Source organism: Ornithorhynchus anatinus, chromosome 4 (genome assembly GCF_004115215.2).
Source record: "Ornithorhynchus anatinus isolate Pmale09 chromosome 4, mOrnAna1.pri.v4, whole genome shotgun sequence".
NCBI classification, from domain to species: Eukaryota; Metazoa; Chordata; class Mammalia; order Monotremata; family Ornithorhynchidae; genus Ornithorhynchus; species Ornithorhynchus anatinus.
In genome coordinates, this window is record NC_041731.1 from 1,951,657 (window position 1) to 1,977,755 (window position 26,099).

The following is a 26,099-nucleotide window of genomic DNA, read 5'->3' on the forward strand; positions in this document are numbered from 1 at the left end:
CCCAGGATACCCCCGACCACTGTCCCTCTGATCCCAGGAATCCCTCTGCCTTTTGCTCTGATCCCCGGATTCCCCTCCGCCATCACTCCGATCCCAGGATTTCTCCCCTTCCACCGCCGTCCCGTTGCTCTGATTACAAGATCTCCCCACACTGTCCCTCTAATCCCAGGATCCCTCACCCCTACACCATTCCTGGCCCTCCTGGGGGATTCTGCCACGCACTCTCCCTCCTGAGTGTTGGGGCTCAACCCTCTCAGCAACCCGGGGTCTCTGTGTTTACTGCCCTCCTGCCCCAAGATGGTCCCTTCCTCCTTGGTCCAGGCCTGCACCACTCCCTGGACCCCACCAAGACCACTCCCCAGATCCACTGAGTTGATCCAGAGATCGGAGATCCAGGCTTTCCCTCTCCCACCCCCTGTGGGACTCCTCCTTCTGGCCCCACCAGGATGGATGATCCTTACTGCCCTGTACCCCGCGGTGGGGAAGGGATAGGAGGGGCAAGAACAGAATCGGCCACCCCCTCCTCACCCCTCCACTCAGGTCTTCCGTGTGGGCTTCACCCCGACCCTGCCCGGGGGCTTCTGGCCAGGATCCTTGTCCTCGCCGGCCAGAGGGTCGCCCCCGAGGTTGCTTCCTGGCCGTCCCCGGGCCCCTAGTTTGACCCAGGCCCCACTCCCGGGACTCACCAGGCAGGCGGTCTCCGTCCCGATCCCTGGTCAGGCTGGTGAGACAGTTCTCGGGGGCCACTCCGTCCTTCGGGCAGTCCCCGTCCCGGCCGGGGGGCCCAGGCGCGTCACCTTCGGAGCAGGAGCAGGGCGTCTGCATGATCCCACAGGGGTGCAGGCTGTGACTGCCATCCAGGCACGAGTCCAGCCACTTGCACAGCATCTGGCAGGCTGCTCGGCTGGGCCCGCGGTTGCCCACCACCAGGTACTCCACCGAGAAGTCTCGCCCCTGCAGCCTGGCCTGTTCCCTGGGACTCCCAGGCCCCGGACCTTGCTGCTTCATCTGCAGGAACTGCTTTCCGGCCTGCAGGAAGGCGACGCGCGTGGATGGGTCGCACAGCCTCAGCGCCTCGTCGAAGCTCTCCATGCCCAGGTAGGTACGCGTGGATTCCAGGAACGAGTCGTACTGGAAGGTGCGCACGGGAGGAGGCCCACACGGGCCGCCCGGCTTCACCACCTTCAGGTACAGGGTGTAGCGCCGCGGGTCCGGGTTCTGCAGGGTCCAGGAGCAGCGGGATGCGTTCGGGGGAAACACGGCCAACGAGGAGAAGTAGCCGAAGAACTTGCCCTGGACCAGGGCGGCGCACGGGGCCGGCCCGGGGTCCGGGGAGCCCGCCGCCGTCCAGGCCAGGGAGAGCAAAGGAGATACCCTAAGCAGGCTGAGGGCGAAGGCGACATTCCTCATCCTAGGTCTCTGGTCCTCTGGAATTCCAAGAGATCGTCAGGCAGCGAGCAGATCCTGGACATAACAGGGGCCAGCGAGGGGGCGGGCCTGGGGCCGGGGGCACGGGAGGCTCAGGCCACGGCCCCCCCCAAAGCCATCGCCAGATGGGCGCCCCCTTTGGCCGCCACCGCCGCTCCTGGAAGGGGACAGAGAACAGGGAGAAAATGGGGTTGTTATTATCATTAATAATAATAATAATAGTAATAATGATGTATTTGTTAAGCACTTACTATGTGCCAAGCACTGTTCTAAGCGCTGAGGTAGATACAAGGTAATCAGGTTGTCCCTCAAGGGTTTCACAGTCTTAATCCTCATTTTCCAGATGAGGTAACTGAGGCACACAGAATTTAAGTGGCTTGCCCAAGGTCATACAGCGGATAAGTGGAGGAACAGGGATTAGAACCCACATCCTCTGATTCCTAGGCAAGTGCTCTTTCCACTAAGCCTAATTATTACGGTATCTCTTGAGCGCTTTCTACGTGCCAAGCACTATTCTAATCGCTGGGGTAGGTACAAGATAATCGGGATGGACACAGTCCCTGTCCCACATAGGGCTCACAAAATTAATCAATCTTATAACTCGGGGGGCGGGGCTCCCGTGTCGATGGTGCCATCGGCACGTGGGCATCTCCCTCGTGTGCCCAATGCAGGCAGCTTGCCGGCACGGTCACCGCTGCCTGAAGTTGCCCCGCTCCAACCAGTTTCTCCTTCAAGCCCGGGGTGGGGGGCGGGGCCAAGACGGGGGCCCCAGGAGGACACCGAGGCCTCCCTTGGAGGTCACCAAGCGTCCTGGCTTTGGCTCTGGAAGATGGAGCAAGAACTGGAACAGACAAGGCAACTAGGATGAGTGAAGAGAAAAATGGCGAATGGCTTTCTACCCAGGGCACAGTGAAAAACCTAGGCAGGGCTTTTTGGTGCGGAAGGACGGTGGTTGAGGAGAGCCAAGCATCCCTACTGGTCTACGCCCTTCAAGGTGAACAGGGGCGGACACCGGATTCTGGTCGATCCCCAATCTGCTCTCCATCAGGATGAGCGACCCTCTTTAGATTTTGAGGGGTGGCCCTTCGCCACTTGCATTGCATTGCCACTTGCCTGCTGCGTGACCTTGGACAAGTCACTTAGCCTCTCCGGGCCCCAGTTTTCTCCTCTGTAAAGTGAGGCTATCTGCTTGCCGTGTGTCTTAGACCGTGAACTTCATGTCAGGCAGGAACTGTATCTGATCTGATTGCCTCGTATCTTCCCCAGGGCTTAGCACAGTGCTTGGCTCCAAGTAAGCCTTTAACAAAACCCACACTTTTTATCATTACTCCTCCCTCCCCAAGAAGGAGATTTCACAATTTTTCTCCGTTCCCTGTTCCCGATTTAGACGTCCCTCCCCACCCCTTCAATCTTCTGCCTCCATCAGCCTTCAGCCACACACATTTCCCTCAAGAACACCCTCTCCCTCAGTTTTTTTTGCCAACAGTGAGCCGACGTCTAGCTAAAACTCCATCTCAAAAACGGGCAGAGGCCAGGGCAACCAGCATCCGTGACAGAAACCAACACTGTGAACCTCTCCAGGATTTCCACTATACTATAAGCTCCTCAAAGACATGATCATACCTCTGACTATATTGTATTCTCCCAAGCAGTTAATACATTGCTCTGCACATAGTAAGTGCTCAATAAATACCATTTATTGCTGCCAGAGGGGAGGCTCAGTCAGTCAATCAATAGTATTTAGTGAGCACGCAGAGACCCGAACTAAGCACTTGGGTAAGTAAAGTTGGGAGACCTGATCCTTGCCCCCAAGGAACTCACAGTCCAGAGGGTGATCTTTTGGCTGGAGATTCATGTTCGGGGGTCGGGGAAGGGAGCGGGTCTCTTTCAAAGAAGATGGTAATGCACTTTTCACATTGGCTACGTCCCTCTAAATGATCTTTCAATTCCCCATTTCGGGCCACCCACTTACTCCCGGTTGCTTCTCTGCTGGAAGGGAGGGACCTCGGGCCATTCAGCCTATGCCACAGATCAGGGTGAGCGTTTCCCAGAAGACGAACTTGGAAATCTGGGTTCCCTCCCTGCTGCTCGCATCCCTTCTGTGGTTTCCTGCCTCCCTCCGGGGCCCAACCTGTGCTGTTAGCTGAGCCTTCTCAGCTCTCTGCCAGGAGTCCCTCCTGCTCTCCGCTCTGTTCTACTTCACACTGCCTGTTTCACTCCAGCACACATGGCTTACTTGCAGACTGGACTGTCCTCCCTCTCCCTTCTCCTCCTCCCAAATCTCCTCTAGAACAGCTGCCCTGCTCAGTCAATCAATGGCATTCACTGAGGTTTTACTCTGTTCAGAGCACTGTACTTTTACTTGGGAGAGTGTAATAAAAGTGGTGGACACAATCCCTGCCCTCAAGAGTTTACAATCTATCAGGTGGGTGGGGGAGAGATGGAGCTATGGGAAGCAGGGTGGCTCAGTGGAAAGAGCGCGGGCTTGGGAGTCAACGGTCATGGGTTCGAATCCCAGCTCTGCTATTTGTCAGCTGTGTGACTGTGGGAAAGTCACTTAACTTCTCTTTGCCTGTTACCTCATATGTAAAATGGGGATTAAGTCTCTGAGCCTCACGTGGGACAACCTGATTATCCTGTATCTCCCCCAGTGCTTAAAACAGTGCTCTGCACATAGTAAGTGCTTAACAAATACCAACATTATTATTATCGCTTTCCTCTTCCCACCATCGATTCCCTGCAGCATTTTGGGGCTACGGCCTTCAAGCAGTCTTCCCCGATTCACTCTCCACTCTGCCAGTCCAGATCGTAGACAGCCCTCTCCCTTAATTCCTTCCTGTCATCACTGCAGTTCTAGTTTTGCCACTTGTGAGTAGTTTTGTCTCTGCCTGTTGGCTTTGTGCCCTCTAGCAGTCTGGGTTCTCCCTGAGGGCAAGGTCCAGTGTGTTCTCTAACGGGAACCTCAGTTGCCTAGTGCCGGGATCCTCTCCTGAGGCATCCGGAACCGAAGACTCTATGTGGTAGTTTGAACGGAGCCCAGCCTGGAGGCAGGGGGATAGCCTGGATGACTCCACACAGCCTCTTTGGTAACTCTCTCAGATTTAGTTGCGAGGCTCCTCTCGGCGGAGGTGGAAGATGCCCACCGGACTTGTCCAACTCCTCCCCTCATCACCTCACCCGCCCTCCCGCTGCCTCTTCTGCATGCTCATCGCCCCTGGTTCCCGGCCCCCAACAGCCCCATCCACTCTTCCCCGCCCAGTGCCAACCGCGGGCCTAGCCTGCCCGGGCCCAGGGCTGGGGTGGGGAACACAACCGGCCTGTGTCCCCCTGCCAAAGCCGGGGAGAGGGCAGGCTGTGTGTGCCGCCAGCTGGACCTGCATTCATCAGAGCCCGCCCTGCACTGCCAGAGCCCCGGGCCGGAGCCGTGTGAGCTGGGGACACGGACAGCCCCGGAAACAGCCTCCCCTGGCCTCCTCCGGGGAGGGGGCGGTGACGGGGCTCTGACTGGAGTGACCCCCTCCCCGGGCTCTAGGCTCCACCCCCAATCCCGGATCCTGGGGAACGAGATCCAGCTGAGCTATACAGGTCAGTCCCCTGTCTTGTACTCAGCTCTCTTTCCTGGGACCCAGGGATCCCCGGTTAGAAGCAGAGAGGGGGATCCCAGACCACACTGGGCTTCGGGATCAACAAGTCTCCCCAGGTTCCCTCGTCTGGAATGAGCTTCTCTTCCTGCCTCTACCACCCGGAGTAGCTTCCGGAAGAGGAGACCGAAAAGATTAGGACTCAAGGAAAGATGGAGGTGGAGAGCCATCGGAATGGAAATGTACAGAGACCATGGAGGGTGCGAGCAAAACGGACACATAACTGTTGGTCGTTTGCTTTCTCCCCCGCCAACCTCCCGAATCATTCAATAAATCATATCTATTCAGCACTTACTGCATGCAGAGCACTGTATTTAAGTGCTTGGGTGAGTGCAATATAATAAAGTTGGTAGACAGGTTCCCTGCCTACAGTGAGTTTATAACCTAGAAGGACCGCATTGAAATTTGGAGGTGTAAGGTTCAAAACCAGCAACAGCAGTGTGGCCTGGTGGAGAAAGCATGGGCCCGGGATTCAGAAGGACCCGGGTTCTAAAACCGGCTCCGGCAACTGGCTGCCGTGTAATCTTAGGCAAGTCACTTAACTTCTGTGAGCCTCAGTTACCTCATCTGAAAAATGGGGATTAAGACTGTGAGCAGCATTTGGGACAGGGACTGTGTCCAACTTGATTACCTAGTATCTACCCCAGTGTTCAGAACAGTGCCAGGAACATAAATGCCATTAAAAAAAACCCCCAAAAAACAAAAAGCACCCAACCAAACAAACCAAAACAACAGGAACCACACAAATGAACCCAGTGCGGGTGGTTATTTGGCCAATGGAAAGAGAAGGACAACTTTATCCCTAAACTCAGCCTGCTCCAACCTTGCCTGTCCCGTGTCCCTGGTCAGGACATAGCCAAGCCCATAGCGTGGGCGATCCCAGTAGGGTGATCTGCTCCGCCACTTGGCAGCTGTGTGACTGTGGGCAAGTCACTTCACTTCTCTGTGCCTCAGTTATCTCATCTGTAAAATGGGGATGCAGACTGTGATTCCCACGTGGGACAACCTGATCACCCTGTATCTACCCCAGCGCTTAGAACAGTGCTCTGCACATAGTAAGCACTTAACAAATACCAACAGTGCTATTATTATTACCTCGGCTAGCCAGTGAGGCTCATCCTCTGGACATTTGGAGACACAGAGAACACTGAGGGGTAGGCAAGAGGGGGCTGTAGGAGGGGTCTCGGCGAAGCGGCGTGGTTTAGTGGAGAGAGCCCAGGCTTGGGAGTCAGAGCAAGCAAGAAGGAGATGCTCTGTCCCTGGCATTCTGTGAAAGGTCACTGGCAAGACTGAAGAGAGGGGCAGGGGAGATGGAAAATGGGCAAACCGGAGCAGCAGAGGAACCTCGGGGCTCAGAGGGATTTGGGGGAGGTTTGGGGGTAAGGGACAGCCACTGGGACAATTTTATCCATATCATAGGATCAGAGTGCTTGGAGATCTTGAGATCTCAGTAGGAGTCTCCCAGCATTGGCCCAGAGGGCCAAGTGGAGAGGGGAAAGCTGGCGGGGAGCCATTATTTACTCTTTCCCCAGCTTCACCATTTAATTACCCGCCAATTACCGTCTTCATTGGGTAAGTCTGTGATCATGTCTGTCATCTAACCACAGTGCGGGTTGCAGAGTAATTGGTTTCAGGAACAAAGAGTAATTACCACCGCAATCCCAGGCAAAACCACAGTCCCCAGGCTGGGCTAACGAGGAAGCCTGACTCAATTCCGGCCAGGGCCTGGGCAGCGATCTGGGGGGTTTAGGGCTACCCAGGCAGCTCCCTCCCTTTCCTCGGAGATGAAATGTACCCTTCTTTTGATTATCCAGGGCAGATCCTCCAAAAGAGGGTTATCCAAGTCCTTTCCTTCCTTTCCTTCTCCAGACCCACCTTGCTCTGCTCCATGTGGGTGAGGAATGGGAGCAGAGGGGAAAGTGAAATGAATCCATCTGGGTCCTTGTGAACAGTCCTCATCAGAGCTTTTGTGGGGGCGGGCAAGAAGAAACAGAATTCTAAAATAAGGTATTAGATATCAGAGGGCTTCAGTGATCCTTGCTTTTCTCATCCTTCCAACTGGCTGAAATTATTCCAGTGACCCTAGGGCAACTGGCTCTGCCTTCCAACTTAGGATCATCCCGGGCTGGGAGTCAAGAGATCTGGGAGATCGTCCTGGCTCCTCTGTCGACTTGCTGGATGGCTCTGGGTAAGTCATTTAACCTTTCTGGACCTCAATTTTCTCATCCCTGATGGGTGAAGGTGGTGACAAAACAGAAGGAGGTGACTCTTTTGAGATCTTGAGAGATAGTAGTAGAAATTCAAGGAATAGTAATAAGGGGGGTGAGGTAATGATGATAGCGGAGATGGTGGCGATGGTGATGAGGACGATTATGGTAGATGCGTGGGGGGTGGTGAGGTTGCTGAAGATGATCATCGTGATGATAATAGTTGTGGTGGTGATACAGATGATGAATCTGATGATGGTGAAGATGAATATGATGGTGGTATTGGTCCTGATGATGATGACGGTGATGATGATAATGGGAAATAGCATGGCTTAGTGGCAAGAGGACGGGCCTGCGAGTCTGAAGTCATGGGTTCTAATCCCGCCGTCGTCCATGTTGTCAGCTGTGTGACATTGGGCAAGTCACTTAACTTCTCTGTGCCTCAGTTACCTCATCTGTAAAATGGGGATGAAGACTGTGAGCGCCTTGTGGGACAACCTGATTACCTTGTGTCTACCCCAGGCTTAGAACAGTGCTCGGCACATAGTAAGCGCTTAAATACCATCATCATTATTATTATAATGATGGGGATGGCGGTGATGAGGATTACGATGGTTGCGTTGATGACTATGATGCTGCCGGTGGTTTCGATGGTGATGATGATAATGACGATGGTTGCGATGGTGTGGGGGATGAGGGTCTGGATGGTGATGATGATGATGGAGATGTTGGTGGTAATGGTGATGATTCAAGTTCAAAACAAGAACTGGGGTTCTGTTCTCCACTGACTTCAGGACGAGGAGCGGGTCAAGGGTGAGACCCTCCGCTATTCTTTTCCCAACTAACACCTTGCTCCCAATGGGACTCACCCTCTGGACATTTGTAGACACAGAGAGCACTGATGGGTAGGCAAGAGGAACTGCAGGAGGAGTCTCGGAGAAGCAGTGTGGCTTAGTGGAGAGAGCCCGGGCTTGGGAGTCAGAGGATGTGGGTTCTAATCCCGGCTCCACGACTTGTCTGCTGTGTGACCTTGGGTAAGTCACTTAACTTCTCTGTGCTTCAGTTACCTCATCTGTAAAATGGGGATTAAGACCGTGAGCCCCACGTGGGATAAGCTGATTACCTTGTATCTACCCCAGCACTTAGAGAACAATGCTTGGCACATAGTAAGTGCTTAACAGATACCATTATTATTATTATTATCATTATCTTCAGAGCACTAGGCCACCGTCACTGTCACTCTTCTGCTCTCCCTTCCCAGTTCACCCTCTGTTCTCCTCTCAGCTTCTCACCTCCAATCTTCACCGGATCCCAGATTTCCAGAGCTGGAAGGGACTTCAAGAGGTCATCTTACCCATCCCCCAGCTTCCAGGCTGGTGAATGACTTTCCCAGCTGGGAGAGATGGGTATCTGATTTTTCCTTAAAGGTTTCTAGGAGCGGAAACTCCACACCCTCCCTTAAGTAAGTGTTTAAGCTGACCTGTTTAGGGGAGGAATGCTCCCATTCTCCTCTCTCTGACTCACTCTTCCTTGCCACACACAAACCCAAGTATGGACAAACACACATACACACACAGGCCCACACCTCAATACAAACTCAAATGTACCCTACTGGAAAGAGCAGCAGGTCTGGGAATCAGAGGACCCGGGTACTCGTCTTGGCTCTGCCACTTGTCTGCTGTGTGACTCTGGGTAAGTCACTTAACTTCTCTGTGCCTCAGCATTTTATCTGTAAAATGGGAATTGAGACTGTGAGCCCCATGTAGGACATGGACTCTGTCCAAGCTTGTATCTGCACCAACACTTAGCGCAGTGCCTAGCCATATAGTAAACACTTAACAAAATGGGCATGAAAAAAAAACGAGCACACTCAGAATGATGCAAATCGCATCACATTCTACTCCTATACCTCTTTAACCCCGATGTACAGGCTTTACATGGTGATCACACACACACACACACACACCACACACACACAACACACACGCCTACCAACAGCTCTCAATTTTGCTTAAACATAGAATCCTTGACCTGCAGACTCACCCCAAAACACTTAGAGCCCCAAGCACCCACCCAGAGACTCGGCAATTTTTTCCCCTCTGGGAAACCCCTAACATTCCGCCTCCTCTTCTCCGTGCCTGTCAAGGCCTCAGTCCTCGGGGTCTCAGCCCGTTCTCCAGACCACCCTGACGCGCCATCACATCCCTACAGACGGAGACAAAAGCAGCTCTGTCACCCGGCCCCAGACGGTCTGAATAGCCCCGTGTTGATTGGAGGCTGGCAAACAGAGCCATCTTGTGTAGGGTCTGAAAGGGAGGGCTCGGAGGGCAGGAGGGGGGCAGGGGAACAGAGAGAGGTGCCGATGAGGAGGGAAGAAACATTACGGGTTCAAGATCGCAGAGAGCAGGCATCCCTTCCCGGTTGAGCCTCTCTACTAGATAGCTGGGCTGTGCCACTCTTGGTGAGGAGGCAAGGAAGGGCTGGGGCCTTCTTCCTACCCTGGCATTACCCAAGGTCAGAGGGTAGTCCTGATAGACGGTGGACCGGGCCAGGTGGGAAAACTGAGGGATGAAGTGAACTGGCTCCCAACATAATGGAAGCAACGTGGTTTGTTGGAAAGAGCCCAGACTTGGGAGTCAGAGGTTGTGGGTTATAATTCCGGCTCTGCCACTCGTCAGCTGTGTGCTTCGGGCAAGTCTGTTCACTTCTCTGGGCCTCAGTCACCTCATCTGGAAAATGGGGATTAAGTCTGTGAGCCCCACGTGGGACAACCTGTTACCTTGTATCTACCCCAGATCTTAGAACAGTGTTTGGCATGTAGTAAGTGCTTAACAAATACCATCGTTATTATTATTATTATTTATAATGCCAAGAGTCAGCTGGGATCCAGAATCCCTTGGGGCCCAGGCTGTCTGGGCAATGGAGTTCTCTGGTCTCAGAGGAGGAGCGGCAGGTAGGTTGGGCAGCCAACAGAGGTTTCCTCAGGGACTAAACAAGAGGAACTGGGCTGCCACTGCTGCAGCCAGAGGGACTAAAGTTAGACTTCAAAGGGCGAGACCCCCAAACAGGCCCTTGAGGGACGATATGGAGTCCCTTTGCCTGGCAGGAGAGTTCACCACCTGGTCCCGGTGGCTATAGTGCTGCCCCTGCTTGGGTGCAGAGGGAATGGATGAAATGACCTCCCCAGTGGCTCACTGTGGGCTGGAACATGTCTACTAACCCTGTTGTATTGTCCTCTCGTGGCCTAGTGGAACGAGCCCGGGCTTGGGGGTCAGAGGTCATGGGTTCGAATCCCGGCTCAGCCACTTGTCAGCTGTGTGACTTTGGGCAAGTCACTTAACTTCTCGGTGCCTCAGTGACCTCATCTGTAAAATGGGGATTAAGACTGTGAGCCCCACGTGGGACAACCTGATTCCCCTGTGTCTACCCCAGCGCTTAGAACAGTGCTCGGCACATAGTAAGCACTTAACAAATACCAACATTATTATTATTAAGTGTTTAGTACAGAGCTTTGTACGCATTCAACGCTCTTGATGATGATCACGATGATGATGAAATGAGGAGGAAGAGGAATCCTTCAGATGCTTGGAAGCCATTGTTCAGATCTCTCCCACAGCCTTGTCCTCTCCAGATCAATTCATCCCTGTTCCAATAATCTTTCCTCAGAGATATGACTTTGCCAGCTTCTCCCCAGGGACCAAAGCCAAATTTCCAGTGGTTCCCTCTTCACTGTGTCAGGAGGGGAAACACTCTGGGGTCTTCTTCTGAGAGAGAGCTGGGGTGCTGGGGGGGGGGGCGGGGGTGGATGGAAAGATGGAGAGGGACAAGGAGAGAGTGGGGAGAGAGATGGAGAGACAGGGGAAAAGTATGCAGGCTAAGACATATGAGCAACCTGCTGGGCATGATTCCTACCTTAATTCACATGCTGCTCAGCAAGATTTCTTAGTTGCTTATCAAAAGGGAAAAATCCTCTTTGTTTCCTCCAGGTGGTGTAAAATCCTTATCATTTCCATTAACGCAGGCCTGTCCAACCTGCACTTAACAGCAGGCCTGCCTGTGGGCTCCTCCGATCCTCCCAAAGCCGCTGAGGAGACAGTTGTGAGATTGCCGGCCCAGTACAGTAAGGACCTCATCCAGAGGAGAGGGCTCTGAGAGCAGAGCAGGCCTGATGTTGGAACCCCAAAGCTCTTGAAATGAGTAACTATCGCCTGGGGCACATTTCTCCCCGGATTTAGGGCCTGGAAGGGTCACGGAAGGGCCATCTGGACCAGCCCCTGCTTCCTGGGCTGGGCGGAGGCGGGGGAGGGGTGCTGCCCAGGGACCACTAGTTCCTAAAAAAAGTGATGGCACCTCCCTGAGATGTGACAATTTTCCAAATCGCCAGGGTCGTGGCAGGAGTAGCGTGGCTGAGTGGCTAGATCATGGACCTGGGAGTCGGAAGGACCAGGGTTCTAATCCCAGCTCCACCACTTGTCTGCTGTGTGACCTTGGGCAAGTCACCTATCTTCTCTGTGACTCAGTTACCTCATCTTAAAATGGGGGTTAAGACTGTGACCCTCATGTGGGACAGGGATTGTGTCCAACCAGATTATCTTGTACCTACCCCACTACTTAGAACAATGCTTGGCATATAGTAAAATGCTTAATAAGTACCATAATTATTTATTATTATTATTGTGGCAGGAGAGCAGCCACCCAGGTCGCTGTGCCCACCCCAGGCTCTCCTGGTCCTCAGAATGTCGATTGTGATAGGGAACAGAAAGACCTCTGACACTCACTATGGCCGAGGGCTCTGGCCCGTTGTTTAGCCCAGTCTAGGCTAGGAGCCCTGAAGAGACCCCGTCTTCCCTGTCCTTTGGCTTGGGCTGGAGCAGTCGCTCCTCCCCAGTCCCCCATCCTCTGCTGCAGTTCTGCTTCTCCTTCTCCCTCCCCACTCCCACCTGTCCTCAGGGACAGCTCAGTGTCCACGCTTTCCCTCCCCCTGCTGACCCCAGCTTCTGCTCTCCCCTGACCTTCAAGTCTGCTCTGTTCTTCCTTCCGGCTGCCAGGACAGGCCGGCTGTCCAGCCCCAGCTGGTCTCCTCTCCTGATCCCCTGACCTCCTAACCTTCACAGTTATGGCTCTGTCCCCCTCAGCTCCCCGACACTCTGCTTCCAAGGCTGACCGGCTGTCCAGCCCCAGCTGGCCTCCTCTCTTGTTCCCCCTGAGGCGAAAAACACATTTCTGCCCCTACCGCGCTCCCCCCAAACCTCCTTGAGGAAGACTTCCTGAGCAGAGAACAGACTGGGGGCTCACTGGTCCACCCTTTTCTCCGGCTGCCACTGAGCCCCACTCTCTCTCCTCTCTGTCTCCAACTTCTGCTCGGCCTCCTGCAACAGAGACCTGCGCTACGCACCAACTCTGAGGCCTCTGGGGCTTCACAGCGTTAGAGCGGAGCAAAAGAGAGATAATCCAAGATAAAACAGAGACACACCCGCCTCACCTCCAGGTAGAAAGAGCAAGGCTGTCCCTGGTGTTCCGTGGCTCTTTAATGATTGAGCTGGCTTAGCCTCTGCTCAAAGTGGTATCTGACACTGGGACTTTGAATGGAGGAGATAATGATGAGGAGTAGGAGAAAGAGGAAAAGGAGGATAAAAAAGGAGGAGGAGGAAAAGAAGGAATGAAGAACATTGAGTCTTGGGATTTGGGTAGCAGTTTTCTTCCAAACGGCTCAAGTCGCCTTTAATATGTCATCTCACATGTCCTCAATCTACCCTCCCTCAAGCTGAGCATCAGTTGATGTTACAGTTCTCCCCAGTTTACAGAGTCGGGGGAAGTGGAGGCCCAGAAGGATTGAATGACTTGTCCCAGAAGTTATGCAGCATGAGATTTCCTGGCTCCCAGCCTTGAACTTTTACCTCGTATCAAACTACCTAGGATGCTCTTCTGGCTAGAGACAAAGGATTCTGGGCCACTTATGACCATTGCAGATGCCAGACACCCAGAGCCTGTGCCATCACATGTGTTACTGAGGGCTCACCACGTCACAAAATGACATCACATGTATGGCTTTGCAGAAGTCCATCTAAACAGGCCCCTACATCTAAAGGGTTTTCCAAAGGGGAGCCCCAACACCTCACCAAACCAAATTGTTCCACAGCTGTGGAGCTTCCCTTCCAGCTCAGCAGGAGCACTGGAGAAGAGTCCCATTTGCCTCTGCTCCCTGAGACCAGGGTGGAGGAGAGGGTAGCCCAGGGGCTGAGTTCCCAGTAGACATCTATGGGCAGGCCAGAAGCTCTGTCCGAGGCAAGGGGACATGTTGTGAGGGACATAGGGACTACAATGCCCACAGTGCTCTGCTCTTACTGCTTGACCACAGGTGGGGCAGAGCTTGGGTCCTCCTCCAGTATCCCTTTGAAGCACCTGGAAAACAGCCATTAGTCCTGTCACCCAGCTTATAAGGAACTCTGTAGTTGGAGACTTGTCCCCAGTGGGAGGCCAGATGGGTTACATCGTTGATCACTTTACAAGGTATTTCAGAGAGGGGGGTGGGGCTGACCCGGTTGTATTTGAGGACAATCTGGGCCTGGGTGAGAAGGGTTGGGAAAACTCCCAGCAGCAGGGTGGTGGTCAAGGATGCAGAATAGTTGAACTGCTAGTCCCTTGAGGGCCGGGACTGTGCCTTCTTCTCTTTCCATATCCCTCCTGATACAGAAGTGTGTGAATGTGTATCCCATTGTCCTGTCTTTCCCATCAGACAGCTTAGACCTTCAAGTACAGAGACTATCTCTTCTCCTCCCTCCAGTTCTCCTGTCCATCACCCAGCTGAGAGTTCTAGTCAATCAATTACTTGCATTTATTGTTGCATTATTGTTGCACTGAGAGTCTATTGTGTACAGAGGACTGCAGTAAGCACTTGGGTTTGGCATATAGTTAGCGCTTAACAAATACCATCATTATTTTTATTGACTTGGGAGACTGCAGTAGTTTGACATGATCCCTGCCCTTGGGGAACTTACAAATCTGTCTGGGGAGACAGACACTAGAATAAATTCCAGGTAGGAAGCAATTGAGTATAAAGATAAGGATTTAGGCATTAGCGGAGGTTGTGAGTACCTGGCCTTTGGGACAGGCTGGTGATGACTTCCTATCTGACTGCCCGGCAGGGGAACAACCAGGCGATATCACTGCCCTGTACTTCCAAGGAAGCTGAATCCCCCACAGCTTGAAGGAGCAGCCAAGCTTTCCAAGGCCTCAAGAGGTCCCTTGCCCCCCTCTCCCCCCCCCCCCCGTGCCTCAGTTTCAACCGACAATCGACAAGCTGATTCCCCCTCTCACCTCTGGCAATTTAGTGTAGGCAAGAGTGTCCACCCTTTCGGCTTCTCTGGGCAAGACCCAAAATAGAGGTGAGATACAGTGGTGGCCATGAGGTCACTTCCTACTGAGGCACAATGGCAGCCTCAGAGATACTTCCTGTTGTTGGAGATCATCGAGGTAAATCTCTCAGCCTGACGCACCAAGGGGGGATGCGGTATTTATAGAAAGAGAAATGGCATCTGTAGTTACTCTGCTGAGGATATGAATTGCAAAGACTCCTCATGCCTCAGGCTTTATTCCTGTACTATTTATTTTTTATTATTTGTTGAGCAAATATGATTTTTTATCATCCGGTGACAGTCCGTGCTGATCTGTACAAGACATTTAATAATCGTCATCATTTTGCCTTCTGCAGCTCTTCCTCCTCAGGCCTCAGGCATCTCCCTCCAAGGCTCTGGAAGCCAGGGGCTGATTGTTCCCATGCCCAGGTCGGGAAAGTTAGGTCCCAGGTCTTACGCTCCAACTCGACAAACTTACTGCTGCCCGCCTCACCTACTGCACCCACTGAAAGGCTGGTTCCCCTCTCACTTCCTCTTCACCAAACCTTTCCCCTTTTCTAACCTGGAAAAACCCCCACCACCTCTCTGAAGCCCACTTGGATTGACCCCATCAAGCTGAAGTTGTTAAAGAGATGAAAGGTGCAACCCATATCTGTCCTCAAAGCTCTTACAATCTAACAATGGAGATGGAGGATACGAACTGATGACTAACCCAGAGTTGAGAGTGAGAGAATCACTAGGAATAATAGATGCGAGGGGATAAATAAATCAATAACCAATACACAGATGATCATAACCATGGTCATCATCATGCTCACAATCGTCACCACCGCCATCATCATCATCATCATTATTATCATCACAAGAACATCTACTAAGTGCCTGCTGTTCCTAGAGCACTAGGTGACATGAGAAATGTGGAGAAAAATAGTGCGCTGGCATGACCAAGGAGGTTGGGATCGATCTGCATTCTTTTTCTGACTCTGCCTTCCCCCTGGGGTAGGGTTTTAAGAGTGGGAAATGAGGAGGAGGAGGAAGACGAAAGGAGGAGGAGAAATAAAGGAGTAGGAGAAGGGAATAGAGGAGGAGGAGGAGGAATAGAGGATCAAAGAGACCTGGATAATCCACAGAATGGAGCAAAAGCCCTTAGAAGAGAGTGGCTAAATGAACAGATGCAAGACAGTTCCATTCTCAGCTCCTAGAGACTGGGCACAGAAGCTGCATTAACCAGGAAACTTAAAGTTATTTAAATATACTGCATTATCCTACAGTTTTTGACAAAGAAATAAGCAGTCTCTACTGAGAAAGTGGATGTGCTGAGAGTAGTTAAGCTAGCAACCCTACCTTGGGGAAAATAAAATCAACAATTCAGCCGAGGAACCATTGGTCTTTTCTAAAGCAAATTAAGTTGTTTAAATGTTTAGAAATAAAATAAATAGCATTGCTAATTTAAAAAAGCAGAGTCTTCTCCCTGAGCTTATCTGTTAGTTCAATTCATTTTCCATATTTAGCCGACTTTTACAACAGCAGGGCTTGCCTGCCCTCCTCTCGTCATCATCATCGTAATCATCACTGTGATCATGTTTATTAAGTCCACACTAGGTGCCCAGCACTGAGCTGAGAAAGGGGAAGATACAAGAAAATTAGGTCAGACACAGAACATTGCACACACAGTCTAAAAGGCAGGAAGAGTAGTTATACTCATTTTACAGTTATGGAAACTGAGGCACAGAAAGGATAAGAGGCTTGCACAAGATCACACTGCAAACCAGAGGAAGATCTGGCCTTAGAAACTGGGTTTCCCCCCATTTCCGGTCCCGTGTTCTTTTCACTAGGGCTACGCTGCCTCTCAATACAGATAATAAATGATCTCTTCAATACCTTGGGTATATTGGTACTTTCAGAAGACAGACCAACCTACTGGATGGCTCTTCTTGTCCCCATCCAGGTAGGAAATGAGGAGTCGAGCGGTGTCCAGTGACCACCCTGACCTTCCACTGTTTTATTTAAACCTTCTTTCCCAGTGGCAATTCAGTAAAAAAGTAGAAAATCCCTACTGCCCGGGAAGCCCAGTCTGACCTGGTCACCCTTGATCATCTTTTCCATCCTTTGCATTTTTGTCTGTCTCCTCCATTAAATTGTTGCTCCTTGAGGCCAGGGAACATGTGCCTTGCCTTTGCTGGACTCTCCCAAGGACTTTGTCCAGAGAGGGCTAAGATCTCCCTATTGATCACCTGATAAATGACCTCCTCCTCCAGGAAGCATTCCCTGATTAATCCCCCCAGCTTCCCGATCAAGCCTCCCGGCCCCCCCCCCCCACCACAACCTCTCACTGTAATCTATTATTATTCATATTGATTTGCTCAGTCTTTGAACTAATACATATGCATCAGATGTATGTTTACAGTCTGCCCTCAAGAGCAGGGATCACGCCTTTACTTCTGCAGGTTAAAAATACTACATTATCCTACAGTTTTCAGTGCCCTGAGCTTAGAGGTCACAGAGTCAATACTATTGGTACTGATAGAGATATCACCCTTCATTTCTCTTTCATTTTGTCACCTCTCCCTGCCCCACTCAAGCCTGTTTGGGTCTGTAAAAGGAGTACAGCGAACTTCAACTCCCCTCACAGCATTTATGCAAATATCTGTAACTTGTTTATTTACAAAAATGCCTGCCTTCCCCTATAGACTATAAGCTTGCTTCGGGAAGGAAATTGTCGAATATATTGTTATACTGTTCTCTCCCAAGGGTTTAGTACAGTGCTCTGCACACAGTAAGTGCTCAGTAAATATGACTGACTCCTTGATCCAGAAGGGTCATAGCAACCAGGCCCCTGCCTCCAGACCGGACTGCAGCTAACCCATCTCAAACGGATGAGATGGCTTTCCGGCATCTCCCTGACTCAGCAGATTGGAAGTAAAATCAATCTCGGTCCCAAGCTCCAAGGCCTCACATCGCGGCATGATTCTTTTCTGATCAAGTCCAAGAGCCTTATAAATCCATCCTGTACCATCATGCGCCACGAGTCCCGATGCCAAGGTGGCCTTCGCCTTCGATGAAAATACGTCTCTCATCCGCTGACCTATGGGCCGCTGGTTGCAGCCCTGAGTGGTACAGTAGGAAGGGAACCTTGATGAAAAACAACAACTCCCCTCTCATGTGCCTTGGACTCACTCAGTGGGGGTGATTATCTCATACAAACTGAGAGAGAGAGAGCGCGTGAAAGGAGGGGGGAGAGAGGGAGGATTGGAGAGGAAGAGAAGGGGGGAGAGGACAGAATGATAGGAAACAGAGAGGGGGGCGAACAGTGAGAGAGAAAACAGAAAGAGGGGGAAGGAAGCATAGATTAATCAGATGAACAGATCAGTAATTAGGCAGACAGAGAGTGATTCAGTTGGCTCGGGACAGATCTTGCAAAGACCACGATGAGGTGGATGGGAAGGAAACAGAGCCGGATTGATAAGGGGTTGGGTAAACCCCAGAAGGATGGACACTTGGATGGATGGAGGATGGATCTGCGGGGCTGGAGAAGTTATAGGGGTGTGAAAGCACTGCAGGAGAAGCAGTGGGACCTAGGGGAAAGAGCACGGGCTTGGGAGTCGAAAGTCCTGGGTTCTAATTCTAACTTGGGCAGTTGGCTGCTGTGAGACCTTGGATAAGTCACCACTTATTTGCCTCAGTTTCCTCATCCTCAAAAATGAGGATTCAATATCTGTTCTCCCTCCTACATAGATTATGGGCCCCAAGTGGGACAGGGATTGTGTCTGGCCTCAGTATCTTTATCCACTACAGTGCTTGACACATAGTAAGCATCTGATAAATACCACCGTTATTATCGAGGGGATTGAAAGATTGCTAAGGAGACCAGCAGTCCTGATACAACAGGCAGGAGAAATGCTGGCCAGTTCCCCCGGAAAAGGGCAGCATCGAGGAGTTATGTTGGGGGATGAGAGGAGAGAGGGAAGGGGGCTTCATCTCCATGAGTGAGTCTCTTCTGTCCTTAAAGGAAGAACAGTTCCACAGCCCTGGTATAATCCCTTCTCAGTCCTCCATCCTCATACTATCTGGGTATTGGAGGTCATGGGGGACCCCAAGAGGTATCCCCCACCCCCCATACATATTTATATATACTTCCGCAGAGCTACGATCCTAATTGTGGGTATTAAGGGCTTACTAAGTGAAAAGCACTGTACTAAGCATTGGGTAGATACAGGATAAATCAGGCCAGTCCCTTTCTCACACGGAGCTCACAGTCTAAGTAGGTGGAAGAATAGGTATTGACTCCCCATTTTGCTGATGAGGAAACAGAGGCAGCAAGGAGTTGAGGGACTGGCTCAAAGTTCCACAGCTGGCAAGTAGTGGAGCCAGAATATAGACCCCAGGGCCTCTGCCTTCCAGGCCCGTGCTCCTTCCAGCAGGCCAAGCTGCTGCTCCGGCAGCGTTTAATACCACTGTAGAAGTCTATCTGGGCTGACTTGCTCATTAAACTGTCTTCTCCTTGATAGCAGGGAGACTGTAAGCTTGTTGTGGACAGGGAACGTGTCTATCAGCTCCGTTGTATTTCTCAAGTCCTTAGCACAGTGCTCTGCAACCAGAAAGTGTTCAGTAAATACCACTGATTGATTGATTGACCAGGACTTCTTCTCTTTGCCCAGTCCTCCGGTGTCCAGAGCCGGGTCTATCCATACATCTGCATCTACCCTGATTTCCTCATCAGACTGTGTCTACTCCTCCCTTTGCCTCTCCCCTCAGCATCTGGCTTTTTTTTATGGTTTTGTTCAGCACTTGAGATGTACCAGAGGCAATTCTAAGCACTGGGGCAGATTCAAGCTGATCAGGTTGGATCCAATCCATGTACGATATTCATTCATTCATTCGTCCAATCGTATTTCCCGAGTGCCTATTGTGTGCAGAGATAATGTGGAGTCCCACGTGGCGCTGAGTCTTGACCCTCATTTTACAGGTGAGGGAACTGAGGCACAGAGACAAGAAGTGACTTGCCCAAGGTCACACAGTAGACAAGTGGCAGAGTCAGGATTAGAACCCAGGTCTTTCTGGTTCCCTGGCCTGAATTCTATCCACTAGATCATACTGGCTGGGCATCAGCAGCTGCTCAGGGTGGATTGGGGATGGGAAGGCAGGCTGACCGATTCACTGACTGAGTCTGCTTCTGGAGAGGAAGTGGTTCAAACCGAAAGCAGCAGGGACTGGCTCCCACTGCCTTTCTAAGAAGTCCCAGAATTCTTTCCTGTTATAAGCATCATCCTTGGCTCCAGATCTCCCCCAGGGACCAGCTCCTGCCATCAAGCAAGCCAGGGGAGTCCATCAATCCACCCTTTCTCTCCCTTCGAAACGGTCATCGGACGGGGTTGTCCACCCCGGGTCAGTCACCCGTCCCCCTGAGTAGAACAACCCTCTAGGAGAAGTCTATCTCTCTCCTCTTCTCCAGGAGGTCTTCCCTGATCAGTTGTCTGCTGTGTGACCTTGGGCTAGTCACTTAACCACCCTGTCTCTCAGTTACCTCATCTGTAAAATGGGGATTAATACCATGAGCCCTGTGCAAGACACGGACTGTGTCCAACCTAGAAGGTTTGTATCTTCGGCAGTGCTTGGTACAGTGGTTGGCACGTAGTAAGCACCTAACAGATACCATAAAAAAACTCTCATCTCCCCACCCAAGTTCCTCACTACCACCCATTCGGTACTTCCATGTCACCTAAGCACTTGGGCAGGGTAGTCCTCAGTTTCGTGTCTTTATACTGGGTTTCTTCCCCTACCAGGAATTCACATAAGTGTCAGACTCCCCCTTAATAATGATATTAATAATGATGATGATATCTGTAAAGCGCTTACTATGTGCAAAGCACCGTTCTAAGCTCTGGAGGGGACATAAAGTGATCAGGTTGTCCCTCGTGAGGCTCACAGTCTTAATCGCCATTTTACAGATGAGGTAACTGAGGCACACAGAGGTTAAGTGATTTGCCCAAAGTCACAGCTGACAAGCGGAGGAGCCGGGATTAGAACCCGTGACCTCTGACTCCCAAGCCCGGGCTCTTTCCACTGAGCAACGCTGCTTCGCTAGACTGTACGTTCCTGAAGGGCAGGGATCGTGTTGGCTAACTCCATTGTACTGTACTGTCCCAGTCGATCGTATTTACTGAGTGCTTACTATGTGCAGAACACTATAGTAAGCACTAGGGAGAGGACAACAGAATCGATAGACAAGTTGTCTGATCCCAACGAGCTTACGGTCTAGAGCGGGAGGTGCCTAGTATAGCATCTGTGGACTGTGTCCACCAGTTCCTTCTCCCACCTGGTCTCTTCCCAGGATAACGGCAGCCTTTGGGAAGGGGCCTCCGGGGGGGCAGGCTGTCCTCAGAGCGGAGCCGGGAACTCAGACCTCTGCCATGAAGCTGAGAGCAGCTCACTCAGATCCCTCAGTCAATTAATCGATCGACCGATGGTATTTATTGAGCATTTACTACGTGTAGAGCACTGTACTAAATACTCGGGAGAGTTCAGTACAACAGAATTAGTGGACACGTTCCCTGCAAGTACTTAGATGCTCTTCAACTTCTCCCGCGGGGTCTGGGCGACAGGAGGACCCTGACCTAGCCCTCTGCCGCTCTTCTGCCACCCCTCCTCACCCCACCCCTACCCCGGGGGGATGCTGAGCAAACCCAACTCCAGCCTCCCAGGGAGAAGCTCAAAACTCTGGCTCCCTCCTTCCTCCTGCCACACCGTGAGTTCTACCCAAGGAGCCTGCCCCCGGGCCAGGAGAAAGGGCTACGGCATCTCTGAGCGTCACCCAGCTCAACTAAAGCAGTCACAAAAATGAAGAAGGGAGTAGAAAAGTGTGGGTGTTCAGTTTTGAAGGAGAGAAGGCTAAAGAGGCTGCAGGATGGGGGAGACTGAATCACCGTTTGCAAGTCTAGAAGGAGATTCCCCGGCCGGAGTTCCAGCTGCAGCGGGAGGGATTCCAGTTAGACATAAGGAAGGATGTTCCGGCTCTCAGAGGGAACAGAACGTGGAAACAGGTGACATGGATGGTTTGGGCATGTCCCTGACGGGAAGCAGGGGATTGGACAGGATAGCCATCCAGCGGGGGGGGGGGGTGGGGGGGGGGGTTCTGGGATCTCTTGAGGAGAAGCCAAGAGCAAGGCCTCTCTCCTTCCCATGCTTTGCGGTCCTCGTTCTCACCCTCAGCCCTAAGACTTTCCTGCCTTCTCTTCTCTATCTCCCTTTCCGGGTGGATCCGGGGACGGTGGATCTTCAGCTCTAGTGCCAGATTCCCCAGGGAAACCAAACAAAGGGACTGGGAAGGGCTGGGAAGGAGGGGCGGTCAGTCAGTCGATCAGTCATTCGATCAATCAATCAGTGGTACTTACGGAGTACTTACTGGGTGCGGGGCCCTGAACTTGTGCGAGGACGCTAGAGTGAGCGGACATGGAATAAACCCTGCCTGCGAGGAGTTTACATTTCGGTGGCACAAACCTGGGTGACACTTTCAGCAACAGGCAGGGACCGGGGAGACTCCAGGTCCCCATCCCGCCCTCCCTTGGGTTCCCCCAGCCCCTTGCCAGCCCTGGGTCACAATGGGGACGAGCCCTGGCCGGCCCGGTCTCATCCATCAGTCGATTAGTGGGATTTATCGAGCGCTTACCGCGCACAGAGCACTGTACTAAGCGCCCAGTAGACTACAATAAACTATAAAACAGAGTTGGTAGGCAGGTCCCCTGCCCACAGGGAGCTTACGGTCTCCCAGCTCGAGCTGCCCTTCCTTCCCAGGGAGGCTCCCGAGTTCCCCGGGGGTGGAGGGAAGGCGAGGGTCCTCCCCGCCCCCCCGCATCCCACCTCTCCACCTTTGCTCGCCCGCACACCCACGCGCCCACACCCACCCACGCGCACACACATATACACACACGCAGGCACACAACCCCGGCTAGGGGCGCGGACGCCGGCGGGGGCGAGGCCGAGGGAAACTGAGGCAGGAAGGGGCGAGGGGCTGCTTTGGGGGGCAACCCGAGGCGGTGGCGTTAATCGGGAAGCGCGGGGCTCCGGAGGGAGAGGGAGGGGAGAGGGAGGGGAGGAGGAGGGGAGAGGGAGGAGGGGGCTGGGGAGGGGTCCTCCCGGAGCCGAAATTAGGCGGCGGGCGCCATCTCTCTGCAGTCTGGTGCAGCGAGCTCTGGGGCACTGCAGCTCGGGAGAGGCCGCGGGGACGGAGAGGGAAAAACACGCACGCAGAAAAGCCGCCCGTCCTGCCGGGGGCCGGCGGGGCCGGGGTCCCTTCAGGGCCAGAGGGGGCGGAGGGTCAAGAGGGGCAGAGGCAGGAGAGGTGCGGGGGGCGGTCGGGGGATGGGGCGGACTCCCCCGGGGTGAGGGCGGAGGGGAAGCCGAGGCAGGTGGCAAGGGCTCGGCGTGACGGAACCTGGTGGGCCGATGAGGATTTGGTACCCTGTCGGGGCCGGGGCAACGCCGCATCCCAGCCCCCCTCTCTCCGAGCGCCCCCGGGCCCCGACCCCTGCAGCGGTCACCTGCCTCTGGCCTGTTCCGTCCCGGCCGGGAGCTCGACTTCCCTTTCCCTCGTGACCGGCTCGCTGGGTGACCTTGTGCGCGGCCCCGTCCCTCTCTGGGCCCTGGCCAGCGGCGGGAGAGAAGGGGGAGAGGGAGACCGTCACCGGGAAAATCGGCGGCCCCGAAAGGGGGCCCTCGGGCCAGAGGGGCCGGAGTCGCCCGGGGGGACGGTGGAGGGGCGACGGCCCGCGATGGTCTTGGCCGGAGAGGTGACCCCGGAGGACCTGCCCCTCCTCGGATGGTTTTCATCCCAACGGGCGGCCGGATGGGAGCGTGGGCCGAGCGGTCAGTAGTAACGCTACAACGGACACAAGGCTTTCTGAGGAATCGTCACCATTCGCCACCACCAGCATCCCCGCCGTCATCCGACAGCCGGAGAGAACATCTCTCCCCCCACCCTCCCTCCTCCCCAGAGAAGGAAGAGGGACGAGGGGTCTCTCCCAAACCACCCAGCACCCCTCCACCTCCCGTGGGCGGCAGGCCTTCGCCCCGGTGGGACTCGGTGGAAACACCGCAAAAATGGGGAGTCAACAGGTTTTCCACTGAAACGAGAGAGAGAGCGGGAGCCGGGGGAGGGGAGGCGGGCATCGGCCCCACAGAGGGGGTTTTGTTCCAGCGGCTCGGAGATGTACCCCCACCCCCCACCCCCACCTCCGCTCACACCCACCCGTCTCGTTGATGACGACCCCCCCTAAAATGATCCGCCTGCGGTTCGGGTGGTGGAGCCTCCGGCGCCGAATGGCAGCGGGGATGCTGCGCGTCTCTCCCGCATCCTCTCTAACCGGGCGGGCATCGCTCCCTCCCTCCCCGGCTCCGGTCCTGGCCCAGTCCCGCCCGCCCCGCGAGCCTTCTTGACCTTGTCCTGATATTCAGGGCCGATATTCCCAGCCAATGCGGTTCCCGCGGGTAAGGGGGCAGGGACGGACACCGGGACGGGCCTCTCTCCCTCCCCCAGCCCCACTGACCCCCTCGCCCAGCCCCAGTGACCCCCTCGCCCGGCTTGCCCACTAGACCTGAAGCCTGGTTCCGGGCAGGGGCTGGGGGAGGGAGTTTAAAGCCATTCCCTCCCACACGCCTCCCCCCGCCCCTCAGCCACTGGACCCCGGCCTCTGCAGACAGGTTCAGCACCGCTTCTCGCTGGGCGTCTGGGCTGGACCGCGAGGGTCAAGCTCTCCCTCTCCCCACCCCCACCCTCCACCTCGCCTCTACGGCTGGGAGCTACTGGGGGGACCGGGGGAAGGGGAGAGGAAAGTTTTTCCTCCAGGCCCCCGGGGGAAGAGCAGGAACCCGAGGAGGATCCGGACCGCTCCCCTTTTCCCTGCCCCGTTGGCCATGCCCCAATTCCTGGTCCTTTTTTTTTTTCCTTCCTTATACGCTCTCCCCCTCCTCTTCCTCCTCCTCCTCCTCCTCCTGCTTCCTAGTGCGTGACCACGGCAGGCTCGGCCCAGCCTGGAGGTGACAGAGGGGACCGGCCGGGGAGGGCTAAGTCAGGAGGAGAAACTTGCGAGGCCCGGCACGGGGGGTCCCCGCTCACCCCCACCCGACCGGGGCTCGGTGGGAAGGGACAGAGAAATAGAGGAGGGATCGCGACCGGGGCTGCGATTCCATCTCTGTTCCCTCCCCTCCCGCCATGGATTCCTTATCCCGCTCCCCAGCCGGGCGACCCCCCACGGCATCCCCACCCCCTCCATCCCATCCCTCCCTCCTTCCTTCCCGCAACAGCTCCTGGCTGGCGACCCCTCCGCACCCCCTCTTCGCCCCCCGGCAGGACGGAAGGACCGGAGCTCTTTCCCTTCCCTGTCACCGGGGATCCAGGCGTCCCCGCCTGCCCAGCCCAGCTCCAGAAGTTGCCACCTGAAATCTGGGGGCCCGAATCCCTGCCCTGGGGTTAGAAGGAGAGGTGTGTGGAGGGTGGGCGGTGGAGGGACTCCATTCATTCATTCGGTGGTATTCATCGAGCGCTTACTGCGTGCAGAGCACTGTACTAAGCGCTTGGAAAGTACCATTCGGCAACAGATAGAGACAATCTCTGCCCAACCACGGGCTCGCAGTCTAGAAGATCTAGGGCGCGGGAGAGCGGAGAAGGAAAACCGCGTTGTAAAAGGTGGGGGGGCGGAGGGGGGTCTCGGCGTCTCCCGGGCACTGGCAGAGAACGAGCTGGACGCTCGGTGAGGGGCAGCGAGCTAAGTCGAAAGTCAGAGAGAGACCCCCGGCTCTCTCTCCCCCCCAGCACGTCCCCGCCGCCCCCCGAGAAAGCCCAGCATCCTACCTTCCGACTGCCTCCCCCGCTCCGCCCGGAGATTTAGCGTTGGCCCGTCGAAACCATCACCCAATCCAGTGGGCTGGATAGCACCGTGCAGGGGTCCGGGCGCCCGCGGGGGCTCTGCTCGCCCCCTCGACCCCTCTCCCCGCTCCCCTCCGCCGGAGCCGCCCCCAGGGGAGAGATTCGGGGAGGGGGCCGCCGACCCCCGAGGGTGCGGGTGTCTGGGTCTGTGTGTGTGTCCGGGTTGGGGAGGGGGCTACGTCCGCCCCCCCTTCTTCCTCGAAGAGATTCCCAAACACGGGGCGAGGAAGGACGGCACGAGAAATCCCGGGAAAGCCGGCCGGCCGGAGGATAGATCCAGGGGCGAGATTCCCGGGCGGGAAGATGCTCGCTCTCTTCGGCCCGGGGAGACCGAGTCCGGCTTTCGCCGCTCTCTCGGACGGTCCTCCCCGGGGCGGTCCTTCCCTGGACGGTCCACCCCAGGACGGTCCTTCCCTGGACGGTCCTTCCCTGGACAATCCTCCCGCAGGTCCTCCCGCTCCGGCGGCGGTGGCGGCTCCTCCGGCAGGATCCTGATCCGGGCTCTCTCTCTGTGTCTCTGTCTCTGTCTCTGTCTCTGTCTCTCTCT

The 26,099-nt window shown here is 54.4% G+C and overlaps 1 protein-coding gene across 13 annotated transcripts in view; it reads right to left on the reverse strand.

Annotated features, from left to right (window-relative positions):
• ADGRB1 (adhesion G protein-coupled receptor B1) overlaps positions 1-26,099 on the reverse strand; it is a 122,246-nt gene extending 96,147 nt beyond the window's left edge. For 6 of the 13 annotated variants that reach the window (XM_029062833.2, XM_029062832.2, XM_029062836.2 and 3 more), the window contains exons 1-2: positions 25,478-26,099; positions 687-1,585 (exon numbers count right to left, since the gene is read on the reverse strand). In XM_029062833.2, coding sequence (XP_028918666.1) covers positions 687-1,410 — 724 coding nt within the window. In that variant the 5' untranslated portion in view covers positions 1,411-1,585; positions 25,478-26,099. The remainder of the gene's footprint in view (positions 1-686; positions 1,586-25,477) is intronic. The other 7 variants (XM_039911674.1, XM_029062839.2, XM_029062841.2 and 4 more) reach the window with 2 other exon arrangements.